Source organism: Anser cygnoides, chromosome 7 (genome assembly GCF_040182565.1).
Source record: "Anser cygnoides isolate HZ-2024a breed goose chromosome 7, Taihu_goose_T2T_genome, whole genome shotgun sequence".
Classification (NCBI taxonomy): Eukaryota; Metazoa; Chordata; class Aves; order Anseriformes; family Anatidae; genus Anser; species Anser cygnoides.
The window spans coordinates 38,209,400-38,233,142 of NC_089879.1; the positions used below are offsets into that span (position 1 = coordinate 38,209,400).

The 23,743-nt window shown below is 47.6% G+C and overlaps 1 protein-coding gene across 7 annotated transcripts in view; it reads left to right on the forward strand.

Annotated features, from left to right (window-relative positions):
• LOC136791240 (uncharacterized) overlaps positions 1 to 20,730 on the forward strand; it is a 102,918-nt gene extending 82,188 nt beyond the window's left edge. For 2 of the 7 annotated variants that reach the window (XR_010832829.1, XR_010832828.1), the window contains 3 exons: positions 36 to 194; positions 6,091 to 9,713; positions 9,839 to 11,570. Coding sequence is in view for 1 of the 7 variants with exons in the window: in XM_067000544.1 (XP_066856645.1) it covers positions 14,232 to 14,254; positions 18,968 to 19,023; positions 19,264 to 19,310; positions 19,411 to 19,579; positions 20,250 to 20,281 (327 nt within the window). In the remaining 6 variants the exon portion in view is untranslated. Of the gene's footprint in view, positions 1 to 35; positions 9,714 to 9,838; positions 14,255 to 18,967; positions 20,309 to 20,433 lie in introns of those variants that run through there. The other 5 variants (XM_067000544.1, XR_010832826.1, XR_010832827.1 and 2 more) reach the window with 5 other exon arrangements.
• The last annotated feature ends 3,013 nt before the right edge of the window (positions 20,731 to 23,743 follow it).

Genomic DNA, 23,743 nt, shown 5'->3' on the forward strand with positions numbered 1-23,743 from the left:
GTGTTCTGACAACCGGTTCTCTCCTTTTTCTGCAGTTCACCAGGGCAGAAGCAGCTCCCCGCCGCTAGGACCCCTGTGGGTTTTGTTGCCGAGCGAAGGTGGCGCACCAGCTAAACCAAGAAAAGCTGCAGCTGGTGTGCTGCAGTTGCAGGTTTCCCAGGAGAAAGAGCAGCTCGTCTGTCCCGACTGTCCAGGTAAGTCGTAGCGATTTTCGGGTGAAATCAAGGTGTGACGGGGATTTTGTTGGCTCTTCCAGATAGCTGTTCCTACTGTTAGCATTCACGAAGACACATAATCCACAAAGTGATTATATGAAGGTGCTTTATTAGGCGCCAGAAGCTAGGGGCATGCCTGCCCAAATCTAACTTCGTCCCATTTGTTCACTCAGTTCTCTTTTATCTCCTAAAATATTACATATGCATTAAGTTTCACAACACATCTATGCATATTCATTTCCTAGCTCCACCTAGCCCCGCTTCATATGCTAATTATCATATCAGTCCTTCTGCGCTTGCATATTACTCTCTGGTGGTTGTCCAGGTGGTCATTGGGATGAAGTAAGATGTCTTCATCAGAGTTGAACTTTTTAACTTTTTCTTCTTGCGCATGCTCTCTGAGCCCTTGGCCTCAGTCCAAACTGCAAGGTTGGTTTGATCCAGTTCCCGGGGTACATCGCAAATGTAACACATATTAAGCAATATTGCATATTTCATCTTCTATTACCAACACTACCGAAGATCCCATCGGTTACAAAAGGCAGTAGTAACCTTGTAGTTTCTACGTTCTGTAGCAAAATATACTGGCAGATGAATAAATGAGCAGGTACACATACATGTGACTCTACAGCTGAGATTAAATAACGTGCAGTTTTTTCTGTGTTTTATTTTTCAAAGCACGTTGTTGCCGAGTGCCTGAGCTTTTTGCTCATGTTACTGAGGAAAGGAATGGCTGCGCTTCTCCCCCCCTCTGTTTTTCTTTTTTTTTTTTTCTCTCCTCTTCTCCCTCAGTGACGGGGACTTGAAATGTTTTTCTCAGATGTCCACATGAAAATTAAAAAAAAAAAAAAAAAGCTGATGGTGAACACTGACAGAATTGGGTGACATTTTCAAGGTAGAGGGCAAATAACATGGAAATTTCTAGTACGTTAGTGTTACTCTGTTAACAAAACCGACGTACTAGCCGCTTGCTGTTCCTAGTTTTTTGGTTTGGCTTGGTTTTCCTTTCAGTAGTCTCCCCAAAGGCCTTTGTTGACAAAACTTTGTCCCGCTTCAGTTTTAAGAATTATCCTAGAAGTAATGAAACAAGTGCTTGCAGGGCTTTCCAGAATGCTAGTTTTGGTTGGTCAAGAAAGACTTGGGAGGCAATTCCTTTCACAGAATCGTAGAGTGATTTGGGTTGGAAGGGACACTTAAAGATCATCTAGTCCATCCCCCTTGCCTCGATCAGCGGCATCTTTCACTAGGTCAGGTTGCTCAAAGCCCAATCCAGCCCAGCTTTGAGCACCTCCAGTAATGGGGCCTCCACAACTTCTCTGGGCAGCCCGTTCCAGTGTCTTACTACCCTCATCGTGAAGAATTTCTTCCTTTTGTTCGATCTAAATCTATCCTCTTTCAGTTTATAGCTGTTGCCTTGCCCTGTCACTACAGGCGCTGGTAAAAAGTCCTTGCCTGTCTTTTTTGTGAGTCCATTATATGTGTTTAATGGTAGTAATGAGGTCTCCCCAGAGCCTTCTCTTCTCCGGACCGAAGTGTGACAGAGCCCTGCTGCTGGCTTGCAGGTCAGTGCCAAGCTACTGGAAGGAGGTTTTTATGTACTTTTCCACTTCCTTCAAAGGGAAGTTGAAGCACAGACAAGCTGACTGAGAACATCCAAAGTGGTAGACGTGAGACTTTTTGTAGGACGCCAGGTCTTTTCCCCTGTGAGCGGAAGGAAAGCTTGTTTGGGCACAGGTATCTATCACAGAGGGATGCAGCTCTCTTGTTACCACTTCTGCTGACTCCTGAAGTGATCCTCAGCGCTGGTCTGATATCCCTGTGGCAAAAGATGTCCCTCAGATTGCAGAAGCAGCATTGTGGAATTTAGGTTTTGGTAGGTATCGAGGTTGTATCCCTGAAATCTCATCCATCTCAAGATACTACCTATCCTTGCAAACCTTGCTTCTCTGAAATCCAAGTCATTGTCCTTACCCCAGTAATACCGAAGGGAGAAATGCTCCATTGAGAAATTATCAGAAAGAAAGAATCTGTTTTGGCAAGCCTCCCTCCCTTGGAATCTGTGGATTCCTTAAACTGGCCCTGGCATGAGTATTTGAAGCAAACGCTATCCAAGAAAGAAAAATTATTTTATCTCTCATTTATCATTCTGTAATAGTTCCAGCTGACTTTGGTGACAGCATAATAGCGAAAGTGATTTCACTCTCTACCAAATAAAAACATAAATTACTTCTTTTGACTGTCTTGAAAGAATGGTACTAATAATAAATAGGTGGGAAAACCAGAACTGTTGCGTTTCAGGAATTTTAGGTGGCCTGAGAAACACACAGCATGCACTAGGGTAGCAGCACAAAAGTATCTCAAAAACGGGCTCCTGCAAACAGAAAGACCTTTGGGAGGTCACTGACATTTGGTCAGAGTGGGCTGACTCAGCCATCATTCTGCCTTCGTTATATTTCATAGCAGTTTTGCAATATTGCAGGTCTTCAGCTTAAGGAAGACTTTTCTTCCAGGGATTTTCCCTATTGTTTGTTTACTTCAAACAGTACCAGGAAACAAAGTTGGAAGTTCTCATGTGTCCATTCAAGGCTAGGAGCTGGTTACCCAGCAAGATGCTTGCTTGAGGCACGGGCTCACCAGCTGATTAAATAACTGTCCTGGGGCAGGAGCATGTGGGACAAAATACTGCAGACAGCACAATCCATGCGTTTGGTTGCTTAATGCCACTGAGCTATGCTTTCGTAGCAGGAATGTGTCAGAAGTAGCAGTAATCCAGGGAAATGATGCAAACCTGGAGGTAGGCAGTCAGCTTTGTGAGCAGGGAGTGCTGGCATGGCCCTGCTCCCCTGACTACACCTGTGTGAATCAAGTAGGGGAAGTGAGTATGGGCGTGGTATTTCAGCCCTTTCAGGGAGCTGAACATCACTTGAAAAGATGATGACATCCCTGCCCTGAAGGACCTGCCCACTGCAGTCTGTGGCATTGTGTGCATTTGTAGCTTGATGGGCCTGAGAGTAGGGGACTGTGGGATGCTGGGGCTGGGATTTGATTTGCGGGTTGCTGCCGCAGCCCCAGGAGCTTGTGTGTTAAGTTTAAGCTTGGAAATAAAGGGGGAGTGAGGGAAGAAAAAAAGCAAAGCCTTGCAGAGCCTCAGCTCCACCGAGGAACGAATAACAGTCTGTTTGCTTCTGGAAGAACTTCCCACTGCTGAGGATGGATGGGGTGGACCCCAAAAGGTAGATGGGATTGTGTGAGAGCTGGTGATACTGCCAGCAGGACTCCACAGCTGACAAGAGACATCGCTGGTTTTGATGTCCATCACAACGGAAAATGCTCGTTTCATTCAATTTGGGGAAGTCATGTGAAACTCGCAGACAGAAACAATACCAGTGAGACTCTGTTATGCAGTCATGGTGAAAGCTTAGCATAGCGAAGGAACAGTGTATACTAGGTAAGGTGAAAAATCGAGTCACACCTCCAAGAAGTCCCAGTTTGTGGTCTTTAAGCTTTTTTTTTTTGGGGGGGGGGGAGGAAGGGGGAGAAAGATGAATATTACCCACCAGAAAGGTGACCAAATCCATGCCTAAAAAGGTCAGCTGCTTAAAGCTTTTATAAATGATCTTTGTACTGCAAGTTTCAGTTTTCATGAAGCCAAGTTGAGATAAATCTGAAAATTTCTATCAGTTTAAAAGAACGCTTACTAAAATATTCTTGCCATTCACAATAATAATGGAGTGAGTGAACTTGTTCCACACAGTGACCTTATTTTTTTTTTTTTTGTATTCCAGCAAACTGTGTACAGTCCCAGGAGCATAGGTACAGTCTTGTGTAGCATTGTCATTCTGCCCCACCACTCTGATATCTAACAAAGTAATACGTTCTGGATGTTGTCTACGAATTCTTTCCTTCCTTATGTAAGAGGTCAATGCACATATTGCCTAGTTTGTCATAGAGCATCGCTGAAGTACTGTTTTACTTGCATTTGTGAAGACAGCAGAATGAAAGATAGCAGCTCGGTGACTCCCACCGAGATGGTCATTAGGATAAAACAGGGAAGTTTCTAGCATATATTAAAAAGCCTGGAGGAATTAGCATAGCTTGCAGGAAAGTGTGCTGGAAAGAGATGATATTTGAGAGCAAGCGTGAAAATGTCTTTTTACCAAGAATGATGAGAACTGATGCGTCTGCCCTGTGTTTGGATAGGTGAGTGAGAGAAGAGGAGCTGAGCATAGAGTTTGCAGGGGAATTGGGAAATGAATGAGATAATGTAACCTCTTTTCCATGCAAGCATGTTTTTTTTTTTTAATCCCATACTTTTGTTATTATCCAGAATTATTAATATAACTCTCTATTTTAACTGGTTTGGTTTTATGGGTAGCAGCTGACTACAGAAAGAACTAAGATGCTGAAGTGTCCTTGGAGCCGCTAACTCTACCTCTTTATCTGTTCCCTAAGAAGATGTCCCGGATTTAAAGATGATGTGTATTAAATGAAGTATGAGAAGAAACAGCTTCTTCCGACACTTGCGCTCCTTTTCTTCAGCTCATGCAGAAGGCTGACAGCCTGTCTCACTCTCTTCAGTGCTATCCCACCAGCTCCTTTAGGAGCTCAGCACCGCGTTTGGCCTGTTGTGATCTTCCCGATCTCCTCATTTCTGTGCTGCAACACCACCATCCACGAGAAGTCAAGTAGGATCTGAAGACCTTTGACATTGCTAAAGAATCAAACCTCAGCTGTCATTTTTAGCCCTTTGTATTCCAGATGTTTGCTTTGCTGGACGATGGTTTCATTTTTGATTTTGTAATATGTTCTTTGTAGAGGTTATTTTAAGCAGACAAGTAGGTAGCCTCCTTCCTTCAGTGGAATTGTGTGGGTTTTAGCTGAGCTTTGCACATCTGAGCGATTGCCCAGTGGTTGTTCTGGTCTTGACGCATCTCTAAAACCTTTGTCTGCCTCGCCCCCCTCTTTGTGTATTAAAATGCACGTTTGTGCAAAAATTATGTACGCTGTGCATAAGATGCCCGGTGGTTATGGGGCATTTTCAGCATTTCACAGATAAGGCTCCATGTTTACTTAATCACTTAAGTGTAGTCCTGGCTTTAAGTGTAGGTGTAGCTAATGATGGTTACTGAAGTGGTTATAAAGCTCAAAATGTTTGTGTATATCTATATAAATATATATATATACATACATATGTATATGTATATATATATATATATAATGAAACTGATTCTGTGGAGTAAAAGACTTCTCTGCTTGTTGCATATATTCATCTATCAGCAGACTCTTGCAGGCTGATCCAAACTGGGTGCTGTGCCTTTTTTGTTGCCTGGAATATGCAATCTGTGCACCTCAGGTGTACCTGGTCTATTAACTATCTCTTATATTGTGCCATCCCGTTAATATCAGTGGATGTACCCAGCACCACCTTGGGGCTACACATAACGTGGAAATTTCTAGTATGTTAATGTTACTCTGTTTACAAAGCTGACATACTAGCCACTTGCTGTTTCTATTTTTTTTTTTTTTTCTTTTCAGTAGTCTCCCCAAAAGTTTTTGTGGACATGTTGTGTATCTTTTCTGGTCTTCCAGGATTCGTTTGTCAGGAAAGACGACCATGAAATCCGAGGGCTGTGGACAACCATCCACAGATGGTTGTCGCAGATGCCTTTGGTCACGTTATTTGTCCTTTTAGCTCGCCCTTTCCTTTATCTTGAGTTGATTTTTTTTTTTTTTTTGCAGCGCTATGTTTGCAGGGGTAACATTGCTGCCGAGGTGTTTTTGATTAAAAATGATCTTAACTGTAATAGTGAATTCACCGAGTGTGGCTTTGTATAATGACTCCCAAGATCATAACATTTTTTTTCCTTTGTCACAGAGAGGAGAAAAGCTCTTTCCAGCGAGATGGAGAAGGAATTAATTATACCTCTGCCTCATCCTGTGAGACCAGAAGACATGGAGTAACTGTAAGCTGCGATTCTCAGGAGACACTAAGAGTCTCGGGTTCCTTCTCTGCCTGCCTCCCAAGGCCTCAGGGATGAGAAATCTTAGGCTTTATGTTTTTCCCTATGAAATACCGTCGTGTTAAGGGGCGTAGCTGACTTAACTGTTACGGGTCTGGTCGGATTCAGGTTACTGAACTAATACGGTCACGGATTCACCAATAACGTAGCACATCCTTGATCTAGTCGCATTCAATGAGAACTATCACGGCTAGGAACAATGCAATGAAGGGCAGTTTATTACAGCAGCCAGGGACACAGGTTCTTTGGATTGCCGGAGATAAATTCACTGTCCGCAAAAGCAAGCGAGCACGCATGAAATACACAGGTACTTGTCCTGGCTATTAACGTGTTAAAAGGCACAAAGGCTCTAGAGTTTTCTAAGTTTCCATGGAGACACCTGGTACAACCAAGTGTTCAAATCTTACCCCATGACATCCCAATGCAAGGGGAAGAGAGGCTCAGCCCATCGACTGATCCCTGAAGTCAGAAAGGTATCCTTCATGATGTTATCTTCCCTAACATCCCCTTTCACTTAAACCAATTTACATTGTCCGCTGATCTATTCTCTTTAGTGACCAGTGATAGGACCCGCAGGAATGGTGTCAAGCTGCGGCAGGAGAGGTTCAGGGTAGACATCAGGAAGAGGTTTTTCACTGAGAGGGTTGTCGCGCACTGGAACAGTCTCCCTAGGGAAGCAGTCACTGCACCAAGCCTGTCGGAGTTTAAGAAGCGTTTGGACTGTGCGCTTAATCACATGGTCTGAATTTTTGGGTTGACCTGTGTGGTGCCAGGAGTTGGACTCGATGATCCATGTGGGTCCCTTCCAACTCGGGATATTCTATGATTCTATGATTATTTTCTGTCCTTGAGTGACTCTAGTCAGGCATATCTTGGTTATGATTGGTAAAAAGTTATCTTGCTTTTGTTCAAAGGAGAAATTCAGAGTGCATGCTCAGTGAGGGGTGGTCGCACCTTGGAGGCAAGGAGCTTTTGGGATGAAGGCGTGTTTTGATATTATAATGATGATATAATGAGCAAAAGTTCACTAGAGTACAGCATTTTTTCAAAAACACGACAGGTCGTTGGCTCAGGGTAGCAAATGTGCAGCGTATCGGTCTCGGTGTGCGCAAGGCCCTCTGTGTTTGTGGCCTCTGTAAGTGGCCGTGTTGCTGGTTGCAGGTTCCTGGGTGTGGAGGGGACAGGGGCTGGGGGGTTGGCCCCGTGTTCATTGTCCATGGGGGAGCTGATGGATACAGACAAGCGATCTGGGTGTGGGGGCCACCCTGCTGGAGAGGCTGCAGGCTGGGGGGGGGGGGAGTAAGGACAGCAATGGTGGGGGGAGGCCTGTGCTGTCTTTGCTCCCTGGGCCAGGTGTGGTGGGGCTGGTCTGCTCGGAGGGAGTGATTGGCGAGCGTGACCTGGGTTGCGGCTGCTGTGGAGGAGCAGGTGAGGGAGGGACTGGGGTCCCTGGTGAGGGGGAGGGAAGGGTGTTGGGGAGGCTGGGTCCTGCCGGATCAGCGGCTGGGGTAGGGAAAGCCGCGGGGGGTAGGCGGCAGGTCAGAAAGCACAGATTTGGCTCTGGGGCGGTGGCTGGGAGCATCTTGCCCCAGAGCATGCCGGGAGTTGTGGTCTTTGGGCTCCGGGCATCCGGTTGGCCATGTTGGTTTCCAGAGCACGCTGGGAACTGTAGTTTCATGTTGCCGCTCGGCACAGGGCCATTTAGGATGGGCAGTTATTTCCTCCGCGCCAGTGGAGAGGGGTGCCTTTTCTTGCCGTTTTCGTGTGGTGTTCCACGTGGCTCCCGCCACTTCCCTTAACGAGCAGACGGCCTGGGAAGCTGTGCCTGCCGTTCTGCTTCTGCCCATGCACGGAGCAGGCTGGCGTGGCGGCGCCTGGTGCCACCTGGTGGCCGAACAGCGAGCGGTGCTGTAGGCGAAGAGGCGCTGCAGCGACGCGTCGCTCTCTGCTCCCACCTGCTGGCGAAAGGGGGTACTGCAGGCGGAGGAGATGCTCATGCGCTTTAGCAATTGCCAAGCTTCGTGCCCCGCAGCATGCCGGGAGTCGTGGTCTTTGGGTTTTGAGCGTCCTGTCGGCCATGTTGGTTTCCATGGCATGCTGGGAAACGTAGTTTTTCACATTGCTGTTCAGCTTCCTAGCTGGGAAGGGCACGTTGCTCAGGGCAGTTATTTCCTCCCCGAGACGACGTGGGATGTGTTTTTCTGCCGTTTTCATTTGTGGTTTTCCACGCGGTTCGCACTGCTTCCGTTATTGAGAAAACGGTTTGGGAAGCTGTGTCTGCCGTTCTCAGGATGAGGGCGGTAGCGCCCTCTGCCACCACCTGCTGGCGAAAAAAATCAGTAATGCAGGCGGAGCCATGTAGGACTTCTCAGAGGTAAGAAGCCTTCAATGTATGGGGACCCCTAAACTTGTGCGCCAAGCCCGCAAGACAAATGTCTGTGGCACGAAGCTCAAGGACGACTTCTCAGAGGTAAGCAGCTTTCCCTTTGTTTCCCCATCCTCTCAGGCGCCCTCTTTACGATGCTTGTACACACTTCAGGCTCACAACACTCATTTTCTCCTCTACTTAGTATTCCTAGTCCCTGCCTAACCCCCACCCCCCACTTTCCAAGGACCTATGTGCTCTTCTCAGGTCCCTCCTGAGGTCCTACAGATCTTTTAAATCTGCTTAGTGTCTTTTCCAGGTTGTACTGTGCCACTATTTTTTCCCCTGCTCCTTTTGAGAATGTCTGTACCCTTCTCAGATCTTGATTGGGTTGGCTTTTTTGGACCCATCTGCATAGCCTTTTGTTTTTTAGATAGTCTACTAAGGTATGTTACTTTGCCTGTGAGTTATTTTACTACATTGAATTGCTTTTTTGTGGTTTGTAATCTGTTACACTCCTAGATTATTTCTACCTATGTAAAGAAAGGTTTCAGCTAATTACAGTCAAAAAAAGTTTTAGTTACCTACTTGCTCATATTGTCATTTCAATAATCAGAACTGAAGCAAAAGCACAGGAATTGTTACTTCTAGTAACACTCCACACATCATTGAGCTAAGCCAAATAAAAAATGCAGCTACTGGTCCTCCTGCTCTCTTTATCCCTTCCTGTGCTTTGCCCCTCCTCCTTCCCAGGTGATTGGGACAGGGTGCCGGGTGGGGCCTAATGGTATATGAGCAGCAGGTGTCCTATATGAGAGCTCATATGAGAGCTCCACCTGAGCAGCTCTTTGGGGGAAGGGAAGGGAAGGGAAGGGAAGGGAAGGGAAGGGAGTGCTCTGTTGTGGTGGAGCTCGGTCGCCCACCCCAGTAAAACCACCACAAGGGAAGATGTTCAGGTGTTTCCCTCTGAGGGTCTGAGGTGAGGCTGTTTGGGCCAGAGGAGCGGTGTGGCAAGTGGTTGCTTGCAAGCACAGTGGTCATTTTGTCCTTTTGTGTTGACAGGTGGCATGGGTGATGCTGTCTACTCCTTTTGAGCTTGGATCTAATTTCCAGGTACAGAGGCAAGTGGACTGCTGTTTTGAAATGATAAAATGAACTATGGAGTCACTTCTGTTGTTGAGGGATGGGTGCTAATGGTGGCAGCTGAATGTTTATCTTCTGTGTTTTTCTTTGTTCAGGCGGAAACGCAGTGTGCGATACAGGATGTCATGGCCCGAGCTGCCTCTGGAGTGACTCTGGTGGGCGATGAAGAGATGTAGCAGTTGCTTTTGGGGTGCGGTTGTCACTGCAGTTATTTTACGACATCAAATAGAGTAAAATTCCAGTTTGCCTTTTCGAGGTGCTGTAAGTGGCTAAAGAGAACAGATGGAAGCATCTGCTCTGTGGGGTAGGTAAGCTGCTGAGGTAAAGGAGGGGATGAGAGTAACTGACCTAAGGGTGCTGTGGCTATTGCTGCTGTGGTTGCTTTCTCTTCTGTTTCTCAGGTGCCACAGGCAAGGTGGACTGTGATAGTCTTCAGAATAGGAGCAAAGCAGGTCACTTGAATGCTGCCTGGTTCGTGAGAAAGGGGTTGTAGAGGAGAGAAGCTTTCAATATTCAAAGTTGAAGCAAAAGCATGGGCATTGCTGCTTCTAGAAACACCCCAGTTCTCTTGTCTGCACTCTGCATGGTGTTGAGCTAAAATCCAGATGAAAGAAAAAAAAAAACCACAGCTGCTGCTTGTCCTGCTCTGTCTACTTTGTTGTTTCTTGCCCCTCCCCTTTCCCAGGTGCTTGGGTTTGGGTGCTGGGCGGGGCCAAATGGTATATGGGCCCCAGGCAAGGCACGAGGGAGCTCCTTCTGCCTGGGCTGCTCTTAGGGGTAAGTGCTTTGTTTTTCCTTCTGTCAGTTGCAGGGTTCTTTAGGTGGGTCAGAGTCTCTGGATTTCTAGATTGCAAGTGCTTGGAATTCACTTAATAGAGGGCTATTTAGCAGAGGTTGCCAGCTCGCTCGTTTTTGGGACGGTGGTCTACGCTTCTGTTTTGGGGTTATTTTAATCTCGAGATGTATCAAACCTCTTGTGTAACTCTCCAGAGGACTAAAAAGAGCTTGTTTACACACTGCAAGAGGCTTGACCACAGGCGCAGTATTACCAAGAGACTGAGCAGGGTCATACCAGAGTTACCTTTTCATCTGTAAAGGGTAAGTCTGTGATTACCCCTGCTGGGGCTGTTGTGTGTGCATGGCTTTTTGGCATTTGTGGAGCTCAGTTGTTTTTGTGTGTATGTTCTTACTTTTTTTTTGAAGGGCAAATTGTGTGCTGAGTGTGGTTGGCAAGAGGAGGTGGGGAGTTGTCTGGCAGGGGAGCTGTTCAGGATTGGTAGGTTTGGTTTCTAGGAGCGTGCGGCATCCTTCCTGAAGTGGGATGCGACATTGTTGGGCAGGAATGTTCCAGCTGTGGTGTGTCTTAAACAATGTAGCTTGTGTAGTGTGTGTTGTGCGGCCCAGGCAGAGTTTGCTGTGGCGCCGTGAGTGAAGAATCTCAGTTAGAGCTGGTGAGCAGCTGAAGTAAAGGAGCTGGGAAGAGAGAGGTATTGCCGCAGGTACGCTGTGGCTGTGAGGTGCCTCAGTATGGGTGACGCGTTCGGTGACAAACTGGAGCTGATTGATATGGTGATGCACGAAGGGTTAAGAAGAAGGTTACTCAGGGGCATAGAGTGGTAACCAGGCTAGAATAAGAGACAGTGGGAACCAGTAAGAAGGAGTTGTTAGGCTCGGATGGGCCTATAGCGGGCTATGCGTGATCAAAAGGAATGCACCAATCAGAAGCCTGTAACTATGTTTGCCAGCCATGTGCAGCGCGTGTAGGGGCCCAGAAGAACTATGTAAGATCTGGCATCGGGACAATAAAGGGTCTCCATTTCTCAACTATCTTGGAGTCCGTGTCGTCATTCCCTTCAAATGGTAACCCCGTCGTGATAAGGGGTAGAGAGATGCTGTATGGGCATCCGGAGGGAACCCAGCCGAATGAATCAAGCTTGCAGCTGGACTGCAGCTTCAACCCTGGGACATGGCCTGAAGGACAGGTGAGTGGCTGGGCATTCACGATGGGAGCCAATATCTCAGCAGAAGAGGCAATAGTAAAATTATTAACGCAATTATTAATAAAAAGGGGTGTAAAATATGACCCGTTTAAGATAAAGCTACTATCGAAGTTTTTGCAAAAGCAAGGGGTCCCCTCGATGGTCTCAGCTGTGTTTCTTGTAAAGACTTGGGAACAAGGGGGGAGAAAGTGTGGGAGGCAGCATCAAGTGGGGGATACAAACGCTGCTGGGCTGCGGGCCCTCACCTTGCTCCTCCCTGCTGCCAGAGGGCAGCACCACGGCGGCGGGCAGGGTCCAGCACCAGTGGCAGTCCCCGGAGCAAGGCAGGAGCTCACTGGAGAGGAAGAGCCATGGCTCACCGGGCTGCAGAGCTGACAAGTTAAGACCACCTTCATCAAGCCCTTCCAGTATTATTCGCCGGACTTCCTTGTTGGACACACTTGCTGCTCCCTATCTTGCTGGACAGTGGCCTCGTGATAATCGTGGCCAAGCTGTTCCATGTATGTGAGACAAAGCCACTCAGGCTGAAAGTGCCTGGGCTGAAAAATATTTAGAAAAGAAGAGAAGCTCACACAAACGTTCAGCATCGTGGGGCAATCAAATGGTTTTGCAAGATGTCTTTTGTATGAAAAGGTGTATTTTATAACAAAGACTTGTGGTGTGTAGCAGATAGTGTTTAAAAGACACTTTTCTGGTGACAATTCTCTCCCCCCTTTCCCCGCACACACTTTTTTTAGTAGGGAAGTTTCTTTTTACTTGGCTGTTTTACAGCTACTGGGACCAAAGGATTGCTGAAGTATTTCAGCAGTCTCAAATTATGTGACCTTGCTGAACAGCCTCAGCCCTAAACAAAATAAGACAAGTTAACGTGTTTGAAAATTTTAAAATTGAAGAGTATCTAAAAAGCAGTGTTAGTCTGTGGTGTACTTTTTTTGTTGATATCATAAATTTGTGTTTCAGGTAAGTCCCACGTAAATAACTGTCTTATAGCAATAAACTTTACTGAGCAAGTAAGCGTAAATCACAGTGGCCTCTACAAGTCCTGCATTCAGGGTGCATTGAGCCCCTCTTTAAAACATTATGCAAAAGTTCAGCAAATGAAAAATGTACCAGGAGGTATTAAAATATTAGGTCTGTTAAACTAGTAAATGAGCAGAATTTGATTTGCTATCTTTCTTCCCATTAAAATAGAGAGATGTGTGCAGATGGGACTAGAGAGCTCTGTTTTCAAGTAACAGCTCTGATTTACACTGAAGAAATTGTTGAGGGGGAGAAGGTTTTAAAGGTAGTGGGTTTGTGCATCAGATTTGCGTGATATGACCAGTTGATGGTTCTTCTCTAGTTTTTGCGGATATTAATTTGTTCTGAAACAGTTGCAGAGAAAGTCAAAGTCTAAGATATACTGCTTTAGATAGGTTGTTTAAAACTGGTATGACTGGATTCACAGAAGATGGGCTCATTCAGGTGAAGGAAGTCTGTGATTCTGTTGATTGCTGTGGCAGCTCTACTTTAATGTGAATTCACACTACAGACTCAGAATTAAGTAAATACAACAGCTCTTGTTTTAAGGCCAGCTTTTACATGTATGCACCCAAAAATTAGCCTTAAATTTCACGTGCTGTCTTGTGCCATAGCAGAGCTGCAAGGTAAAGTATTTAAATCAATTTCAAAATCTCTTTGAGAGTGTGTAGAACTTTTTTTAAAAAAAAACCTCTTATGTATAGAGTTGGAATATTTGGCTTTCTGGGGGGTTAATCTGTGCGTTGTTCAAGCACAGTCTTAATGAAAGAGTTCAAGTTCTTTTAGCACACTTTAAAACCTAACTATGCATAGAGCTAGTCAGTTCCTTGATTAACTGCTTTGGAGCTTAAAAAAGAAACCCTTAATGTGGTTCAGCTGTCCTTTCCTTGCTTGATGCTGTAGTCCTGTTGCAACAAATTTAAGTACTTGAGAAAGGAAAAGATAATGATTATTTTGTTTATCGCGTTTGTTGCAATTATAATAGTTACACCATGCCTGCTGCAACGATTGCAAAAAATGATTAATTGTTTGTGGCACACAATTTGGCTTGTAGAAACAAAGAAAGGGGGAATTATGGGTGACGCGTTCGGTGACAAACTGGAGCTGATTGATATGGTGATGCACGAAGGGTTAAGAAGAAGGTTACTCAGGGGCATAGAGTGGTAACCAGGCTAGAATAAGAGACAGTGGGAACCAGTAAGAAGGAGTTGTTAGGCTCGGATGGGCCTATAGCGGGCTATGCGTGATCAAAAGGAATACACCAATCAGAAGCCTGTAACTGTGTTTGCCAGCCATGTGCAGCGCGTGTAGGGGCCCAGAAGAACTATGTAAGATCTGGCATCGGGGCAATTAAAGGTCTCCATTTCTCGACTATCTTGGAGTCCGTGTCGTCATTCCCTTCACCTCAGGGTGTGCTTTTCTCTTGTCTTTGCAGGTGCCTAGTGCAGTCTTGGACAGGGAAATCCCCATGTCACTGAGCAGTGAGGGAAGGTGAGTGTTGTGAGCGAGGTCATCCCTTATCGGAAGCGAAGGGAAAGACGTTCAGGTGTTTCCCTCTGAGGGTCTGAGGTGAGGCTGTTTGGGCCAGAGGAGCGGTGTGGCAGGTGGTTGCTTGCAAGCACAGTGGTCATTTTGTCCTCTTGTGTTGCCGGGTGGCATGGGTGATGCTGCCTACTCCTTTTGAGCTTGGATCTGATTTCCAGGTACAGAGGCAAGTGGACTGCTGTTTTAAAATGATAAAATGATAAAATGAACTATGGAGTCACTTCTGTTGTTCTGTTGTTTTCAGATAGCCTAGTCAAGTGTGTGATTTTTCCTGTGAGTGATGTTATTTCATGGAATTGGTTTTTCTTTTTTGGCGTGTCATCTGTGGTGCTCCTAGATTTTTCTTCCTATGCAAGTTACTTGCATAGTCAGTTACTTGCTTTGTCATATTGTCCTCTAAATATTCAAAGCTGAAGCAAAAGCCTGGGGATTGTTGCTTCTAGAAACACCCCAGTTCTCTTGTCTGCACTCTGCAAGGTGTTGAGCTGAAAACCAGATGGAAAAATAAAAAAGAAAACCACAGCTGCTGCTTGTCCTGCTCTGTCTACTTTGTTGTTTTTTGCCCCTCCCCTTTCCCAGGTGCTTGGGTTTGGGTGCTGGGCGGGGCCAAATGGTATATGAGCCCCAGGCAAGGCATGAGGGAGCTCCTTCTGCCTGGGCTGCTCTTAGGGGTAAGTGCTTTGTTTTTCCTTCTGTCAGTTGCAGGGTTCTTTGGGTGGGTTGGAGTCTATGGACTGATGCGTACCGGTCTCTACTTGGAAATGCACATCTCTTTGAGGTAAGGGCTCGAAGGATCTGTTGGAGGAAAGCAATCTATAGAGTAGGAGCAGGTGCCTTTATTGCATGCAGCTCTTCTTCAGGTGAGTAATTGTTAGAGCGTGTTTACGGATAGGGTGGTAATGTTAGCTTGTGTGCTCTAGGTCCCTTAGGATTTTGACAGCTTGATTGGGGCTTCGTGTGAGTCTTGGCCTGTATGTCAAATATTATCCAAGTTCCAGCTGTGGTGGTAAAGTGATGGAGCAGGGTTTAGGAGAACTGGCTCATGGAAGCTCCCTGTGCAAGCATGTATCTGAAAAGAGCAGCAGGAGGCAGGTAAGGTGTAGTCTTTTCCAGGGTTGGGGGCGGTTTGTTGTATTTCTGGAGCTTTTGCCTGTGGTTTGGCTGGCTGTGGAGTCTTTAGACCTTGCAGCCTTCTAGATGTTAAGTGCTTGGAATTGACGTCCTAGAGGTATGTTTAGGAGGGGTTGCTGGCTACCTTGTGTTTGGGAAATGGTGGGGGTACGGTTCCTTGACTGCATAAGCGCAGTATTACCTAGAGAGTGAGCAGGCTCACCTTTTCCATTCGTGAAAGATAAGTCTGTGATCGCAGCGCCGCCCGGGTCGCTTTTCGTGCGGCGCCGCCCGGGGAACATTTGTCTCAGATCGAGCTAACCTGCAGCTGAGGTAAAGGAGCTGGTGCGAGGGAGGTATTGCAGCAGGTACGCTGTGGCTGTGAGGTGCCTCAGGGTGTGCTTTTTCTGTTGTCTCTGCAGGTGCCTAGTGCGGTCATATTTGCCTCATTGGTGCTTTATTCAGCATTTCTCTCCCATCAGGGAGTATCCATTTTCCCTCAGACTTCATGGCTCCTGATTCCTTAAAGAAATCTCTCTTAAAACTTTTTAGTTCTTTCTTAGTTTTCAACAATTCCCTGAATCCTCTCTCGATTTATTCTCCGTTTTCCCTCAGACATTAGGTGCCTTAAATACCTGACTTCTCTTTCTACATATTGTAATTTATTTTTCAATACTCCCAAGCCCTGCTTTCCCAGAAAGTTGAATAGCTTGTTAGTAGCTTCCTTCACAACTGTTTTCTCCTGTCCTGACAATAAACGATCATCCACATTTTGTAACAGAAATTCCTCCTTGGGAGGTTGGAATTGCTCCAAAATCTGTTCTAGAACTTTGCCCAAATTAATCGGTGGCCCTGTAAACCCCTGAGGTAAAACTGTCCATATGTATTGTTGCTTCCGCCCCCACTTCAGAGTCTTTCCAGTCAGAGGTGAATATATCTTTGCTCTCAGGGCCCGAGAGCACTCCATTAATACCACTGTTATTCCAGTCTAACAATTTACTATTTGAATGCCCAATTTCATCATCAAATCCCTTCCCAACAAGTTAGTCCCTGCCTTGGGTACATACAATAATTGCCTAGAGATCATTTTATCCCCTAGTCTCAGCTTGGTATCCCCCAAAGGTGGCACTGTTATGCCAGCCCCCATCTACCCCCATCACTTTTTAGGGTTTCATTAGTTAATTTAATCCCTGATACTTTACAGGCCGGTAATGACCTAGCTGCCCCAGTGTATTGGGTTTGATGGCAAGGTTTGGGGGGGGGCTGCAGTGGCAGCCCCCCACGTGGAGAATCCAGAAACCTCCCCGTAGCAGATAAGGGACAATTTCATCCGGCCCCAGAGGGGCTCACCGCTGCCCAGAGCCAAGCCATGAGCAACACAGTCCGTGCCTCTGTGAGAGCACATCCACGAAAACAAACGAGCAAACAAAAACCTGCTGCTCAACAGCAGCTGGGAGAGCGAGGAGTGAGAAACCTCCCCGCAGACACCAAAGTCAGCACAGAAGGAGGGGGTGGAGGCGCTCCAGGTGCCGGAGCCGAAGCCCCCTGTGGCCTGTGGAGACGCCCCTGGTGGAGCAGGCTGCCCCCCCCATCCCCCCCCCTTCTCGATACTTGGGAACCTGACCAAACACCACAGCAAATATACCAAAACTTCTAGACTGTTACTTAGATAATGCCTACATCCTCTTTCCCTGCTCATTCAACTTTCCCAACTCATTCAAAAAAACCAGCTCTGTCAAACATTACATACCCCACCTTTAACACCTTCAATAACCCTTTTTAACACTTCTTATCTTTCTCCAGCCTGTACTTTCACCAAAGTCTCAGTCATTAGCCAACTTAATTCCATACCTTTCTCCCTCATCCGATTTTCCTTCTCTCCTCCTTCTTCCACTCCGGATATTCCTACCTGAAGTGGCCAGCCTGCCCACACTTAAAACATCCCATCAAAGCCTGTCTCTGCTAAGATTCAGGCCGCAACACGGGTAGCTTTCCTTGCCTGCCATTCCTTCATCTCTCTTCCTCTCTTTTCCATCCTGGCCCTGACTCCCCCTGAAGATTTCCTTCCTCTTTCTCCAACCCTCTGCCTGACTACTTGCTACACTGTCAATACCATTAGTTTCACTCTGTGCTTTTCCTTCTCATCTCCCCTCTTGACACACACGTTCAGGGCCTCCCACAGGAGGGCCCCCCAGTGACTGTTCACTACATCCCCCCCACCTTCTGGAGCATTTTCTGTGTATCTTGCCAGGCTTCAATCACAAAATGAACTTTCAAGAGCCCTTGGGATACCGGGTCCTCAGGATTCATCCCCAAGTACTTTCTCATTCTGACCCCAAGTCTCTCATATGATTCCTGTGTTGCACACTAAGATTATTCCAGCCAGGATCAGCAAGTGGTTATTTCTGCCTTGCCGGTATTACCCCTGGTCCTGGAGGATGAGTTTTTCCCATTTTTGTATAGCAGCTCTCCTCCTGATCATTCCCATTTCTTTCCCTGTAAACAACATATTTATATACATAATTTCCACCCCCCCCCCCCCCCCCCCCCCCCCCCCCCCGAGTATAAGTTAGGTCCTAGGAAACTCCTAATCTCTCTGCTGGTAAGGAGGGGGGGAAGTTCACTTAAGAGGATACACAGTTAGTGTTAGTACTGTTAGTATCCGGAAGGCAAAATTCTCAGTACCTATTCTACCTTGTTTTAATTCTTGCCAGAGCCTAGAGTACGCTCTTCTCTAGGGACAGTGTTAATTGCAGTCCCTGTCTCCTTTCCTGGAGCGGCTGCTGCTGCCACCGGTGCAATATTAGGATTATAGGGAGCATAACTTGGCTCCTCCTCCAAAAAAAAGGAATCTTATCGTTTACACATAAATTTCAAGCCTGAATTTTTATCAGGCCCGTATTTTGGCCAAAATACTGCTGTTTCCTTAATCGGTTCTTTTTGTCTTAGTAATTTATTCTCGATTGCAATGGCGGGCGCCCCACAAGCAGGAGAGCGCACCTACTAGTTCCAAAACACAGTTTATATACTTTTTGATGACAGGACCCTCCCCTGTTTCCCCACTGGAGTGGGTAATCCAGGTTCACAATCTATTTGATGCTTCACAGGCAATGCCTGGCCTTCAGTTTCTGGCCTGTTTTTGAGATGGTAATGTTTCCTCCCCTTATCTGGCTTGACTTAACATTGTGATTTTTACCTGATTGCTCTAAGGAGTCTGGTTGTCTGCATTTTATGAGGTCACCTGCTGAGGTTTCTTATCACTGTAAGCATATCTCAATACCACATTCCTTCCTTCTAAATTATGTAACACTGCAAAAACATTTCTATTCCCACAAGAGTGAGCAGGCTCACCTTTTCCATTCGTGAAAGATAAGTCTGTGATCGCGGTGCCGCCCGGGCGCATTTTCGTGCAGCGCTGCTTGGACACATTTGTCTCAGATGGAGCTAACGAGCAGCTGAGGTAAAGGAGCTGGTGCGAGGGAGGTATTGCAGCAGGTACACTGTGGCTGTGGGGTGCCTCAGGGTGTGCTTTTTCTGTTGTCTCTGCAGGTGCCTAGTGCGGTCTTGGACAGGGAAATCCCCGTGTCATGGAGCAGTGAGGGAAGGTGAGCGTGTTGTCAGCCTGGTCGTCCCTTAACCGAAGTGAAGGGATGTAGTGGGTTTATGTGGCAAGGTTTTGGTAGCAGTGGGCTCTAGGGGTGCCTCCTGTGGGAAGAGTCTAGAAGCTGCCCCACGTTAGGTAAGGGCCCCAGTGCCGAGCGGAGCCAATAAGTGATGTTGTTTGCGTGTCTGTGAGAGCATATTTAAGAAAGGAAAAAAAACAAACCACACGCTGTGCCACACAGCAGCTGGGAGAGCAAGAGGAGTGAGGAACAGCCTTGCAGGCGCCAAGGTCAGTGAATAAGGAGGGGGAGAGGTACTCCAGGTGCCGGAGCAGAAGTCCCCGGCGGCCTGTGGCGAGGACCATGGTGAAGCAGGCTGTCCCCCTGCAGCCCATGGAGTACCATGGTGGAGCAGGGTTCCACGCTGCAGCCGGTGGAGGAGACCACGGTGGAGCAGGTGGACCTGCACTGATGGAGGCTGTGGCCTGTGGAAGACCCCTGCCGGAGCAGATTCCAGGCCGGACCTGTAGACCGTGGAGAGGAGACCACGCAGGAGCAGGTGAGCTGGCAGGAGCTGCTGCCCGTGGGGGACCCAGGTTGGAGCAGTTTGCTCCTGAGGGATGGACCCCGTGGTATGGACCTACATCTGGAGCAGTTCTTGAAAAGCTGCTGCCTGTGGGCAGCCCACACCAGATCAGTTCACCAAGGACTGTATCCTGTGGGAGGAACCCCACAGCACAGGGGATGAGGGCGTCTGAGAAGGAGTGGCGGCGAAGAAGCGCTATAGGCTGACCATAAACACCGGTCACCTGCACCGCTGGGGGGGAGAAGGTGGAAGAGGGTGGTTGTGGGGGGAAGGTGCTTTTGGTTGCTTTCCTTCGTTTCTCGCTTCTGTAGGTTGTGTAGTAATAAGCAATAAATCTTACTATCTTCCTATGCTGAGCGTGTTTTGCCCGTCACGATATTTACTGTGTGACCTCCTCTCCTCGTCCTTATCTCAACCCTTGAGCCCTTTTCATCATATTTTTTCCCTGTTATTCTTTGAGGATGGGGAGTGAGAGAGTGATTGTGGTGGAGCTCGGTTGCCAACCCCAGTAAAACTACCCCAGGGGAAGACGTTCAAGTGTTTCCCTCTGAGGGTCTGAGGTGAGGCTGTTTGGGCCAGAGGAGCGGTGTGGCAGGTGGTTGCTTGCAAGCACAGTGGTCATTTTGTCCTTTTGTGTTGACAGGTGGCATGGGTGATGCTGTCTACTCCTTTTGAGCTTGGATCTAATTTCCAGGTACAGAGGCAAGTGGACTGCTGTTTTAAAATGATAAAATGATAAAATGAACTATGGAGTCACTTCTGTTGTTGAGGGATGGGTGCTAATGGTGGCAGCTGAATGCTTATCTTCTGTGTTTTTCTTTGTTCAGGCGGAAACGCAGTGTGCGATACAGGATGTCATGGCCCGAGCTGCCTCTGGAGTGACTCTGGTGGACGATGAAGAGATGTAGCAGTTGCTTTTGGGGTGCGGTTGTCACTGCAGTTATTTTACGACATCAAATAGAGTAAAATTCCAGTTTGCCTTTTCGAGGTGCTGTAAGTGGCTAAAGAGAACAGATGGAAGCATCTGCTCTGTGGGGTAGGTAAGCTGCTGAGGTAAAGGAGGGGATGAGAGTAACTGACCTAAGGGTGCTGTGGCTTTTGGTGCTGTGGTTGCTTTCTCTTCTGTTTCTCAGGTGCCACAGGCAAGGTGGACTGTGATAGTCTTCAGAATAGGAGCAAAGCAGGTCACTTGAATGCTGCCTGGTTCGTGAGAAAGGGGTTGTAGAGGAGAGAAGCTTTCAACATGCAAAGCTGAAGCAAAAGCATGGGCATTGCTGCTTCTAGAAACACCCCAGTTCTCTTTTCTGCACTCTGCATGGTGTTGAGCTAAAATCCAGATGAAAAAAACAAACTCGATAAAGATATTAAAGAGGACTGGCCCCAGCACTGAGCCCTGGGGGACTCCACTAGTAACCGGCCTCCAACTGGATTTGGCTCCATTCACCACTACGAGTTGGGCCCGGCCATCCAGCCACTTTTTAACCCAACAAAGCGTATGCCAGTCCAAGCCACGAGCGGCCAGTTTCTTGAGGAGAATGCTGTGGGAAACGGTGTCAAAAGCCTTACTGAAGTCAAGGTAGATCACATCTACAGCCTTCCTCTCATCCACCAAGCGCGTCACGTGGTCATAGAAGGAGATCAGGTTCAGACTTTTCTTCCTATGCCAAAAGAAAGGTTTAAGCCAATGCCAGCTGAAAAAGATCAGTTACTTGCTTGGTCATATTGTCCTCTCAATATTCAAAGCTGAAGCAAAAGCCTGGGGATTGTTGCTTCTAGAAACACCCCAGTTCTCTTGTCTGCACTCTGCATGGTGTTGAGCTGAAAATGAGATGAAAAATAAAAAAAGAAAACCGCAGCTGCTGCTTGTCCTGCTCTGTCTACTTTGTTGTTTTTTGCCCCTCCCCTTCCCCAGGTGCTTGGGTTTGGGTGCTGGGCGGGGCCAAATGGTATATGAGCCCCAGGCAAGGCATGAGGGAGCTCCTTCTGCCTGGGCTGCTCTTAGGGGTAAGTGCTTTGTTTTCTCTTCTGTCAGTTGCAGGGTTCTTTGAGTGGGTTGGAGTCTATGGACTGATGCGTACCGGTCTCTACTTGGAAATGCACATCTCTTTGAATCACAGAATCGTCTAGGTTGGAAGAGACCTCCAAGATCATCTAGTCCAACCTCTGTCCTAACACTAACAAGACCTCCACTAAACCATATCACTAAGGGCTACATCTAAATGTCTTTTAAAGATCTCCAGGGATGGCGACTCAACCACCTCCCTGGGCAGTCCATTCCAATGCCTAACAACCCTTTCAGTAAAGAAGTTCTTCCTAACATCCAACCTCAACCTCCCCTGGTGTAACTTTAGCCCATTCCCCCTCGTCCTGTCACCAGGCAAGTGGGAGAATAGACCAACCCCCACCTCTCTACAGCCTCCTTTAAGGTACCTATAGAGAACAATAAGGTCACCCCTGTGCCTCCTCTTCTCTAGGCTAAACAACCCCAGCTCCCTCAGCCGCTCCTCGTAAGACTTGTTCTCCAGACCCCTCACCAGCTTCATTGCCCTTCTCTGGACTCTCTCAAGTACCTCCGTGTCCTTCTTGTAGCAAGGGGCCCAAAACTGAACACAGTACTCGAGGTGCGGCCTCACCAGAGCCGAGTACAGGGGGACAATCACTTCCCTAGACCTGCTGGCCACACTGCTTCTTATACAGGCCAGGATGCTGTTGGCCTTCTTGGCCACCCGAGCACACTGCTGGCTCATATTCAGCCGACTATCAACCAGTACTCCCAGGTCCTTCTTGGCCAGGCAGCTTTCCAACCATTTGTCTCCCAGCCTGTAGCGCTGCTTGGGGTTGTTAGGCCCCAGGTGCAGGACCTGGCACTTGGCCTTGTTGAACTTCATACAGTTGACCTCAGCCCATCGGTCCAGCCTATCCAGATCCTCCTGCAGAGCCTGCCTTCCCTCGAGCAGATCGACACACGCACCTAGCTTGGTGTCATCTGCAAACTTACTGAGGGTGCACTCGATCCCCTCATCCAGGTCGTCGATAAAGATATTAAAGAGGACTGGCCCCAGCACTGAGCCCTGGGGGACTCCACTAGTAACCGGCCTCCAACTGGATTTGGCTCCATTCACCACTACGAGTTGGGCCCGGCCATCCAGCCACTTTTTAACCCAGCAAAGCGTACGCCAGTCCAAGCCACGAGCGGCCAGTTTCTTGAGGAGAATGCTGTGGGAAACGGTGTCAAAAGCCTTACTGAAGTCAAGGTAGACCACATCCACAGCCTTCCCCTCATCCACCAAGTGTGTCACTTGGTCATAGAAGGAGATCAGGTTCATCAAGCAGGACTTACCTTTCATAAACCCATGCTGACTGGGCCTGATCGCCTTGTTGCCCTGCAAGTGTCGTGTGATGGCATTCAAGATAATCTGCTCCATGAGCTTCCCTGGCACTTGAGGTCAAGCTAACAGGCCTATAGTTCCCCAGGTCTACCCTCCGGCCATTCTTGTAGATGGGCGTCACATTTGCTAGCTGCCAGTTGACTGGGACCTCCCCTGATAGCCAGGACAGCCGATAAAAAAATGGAAAGTGGCTTGGCCAGCTCCTCTGCCAGTTCGCTCAATACCCTCGTGTGGATACCATCCGGCCCCATCGACTTGCGTAAATCCAAGTGTTGTAGCAGGTCACATTCATGGCCTTTTGGCCTTTGTGGACCTGAGGGTGTGTTTTTTTCTGGCTCTGGTCTCTGTGCTTGAGACCTCTGCAAGGAGCTGTAGTGTGTTTGCGTGTCCATCACGGGCGTGACCTTCTCTCTCTTTCTTGTAGGCCTTGTCATGGGCACGGACTAAGCTGGAAACTTGAAAGAGGCACGAGGGTGAGTGGATGGCAGTGTGGGCCCTGAGTTGGTGGGTGGATTGTGTTAGTCTGTTTGGCCTGTCGGGCAGGCTTTGCAAGCACTTGTGACAGCATTGTGCATCTCCTGCCATGTTCCTGAGGGGCGTCAGCGGGTCCAGTTCCTGAAATGCTGACCCATCAGCATAGCCTCTTGGTTTTCAGGTGGCCTACTCAAGTGTGTGATTTTTCCTGTGAGTGATGTTATTTCATGGAATTGGTTTTTCTTTTTTGGCGTGTCATCTGTGGTGCTCCTAG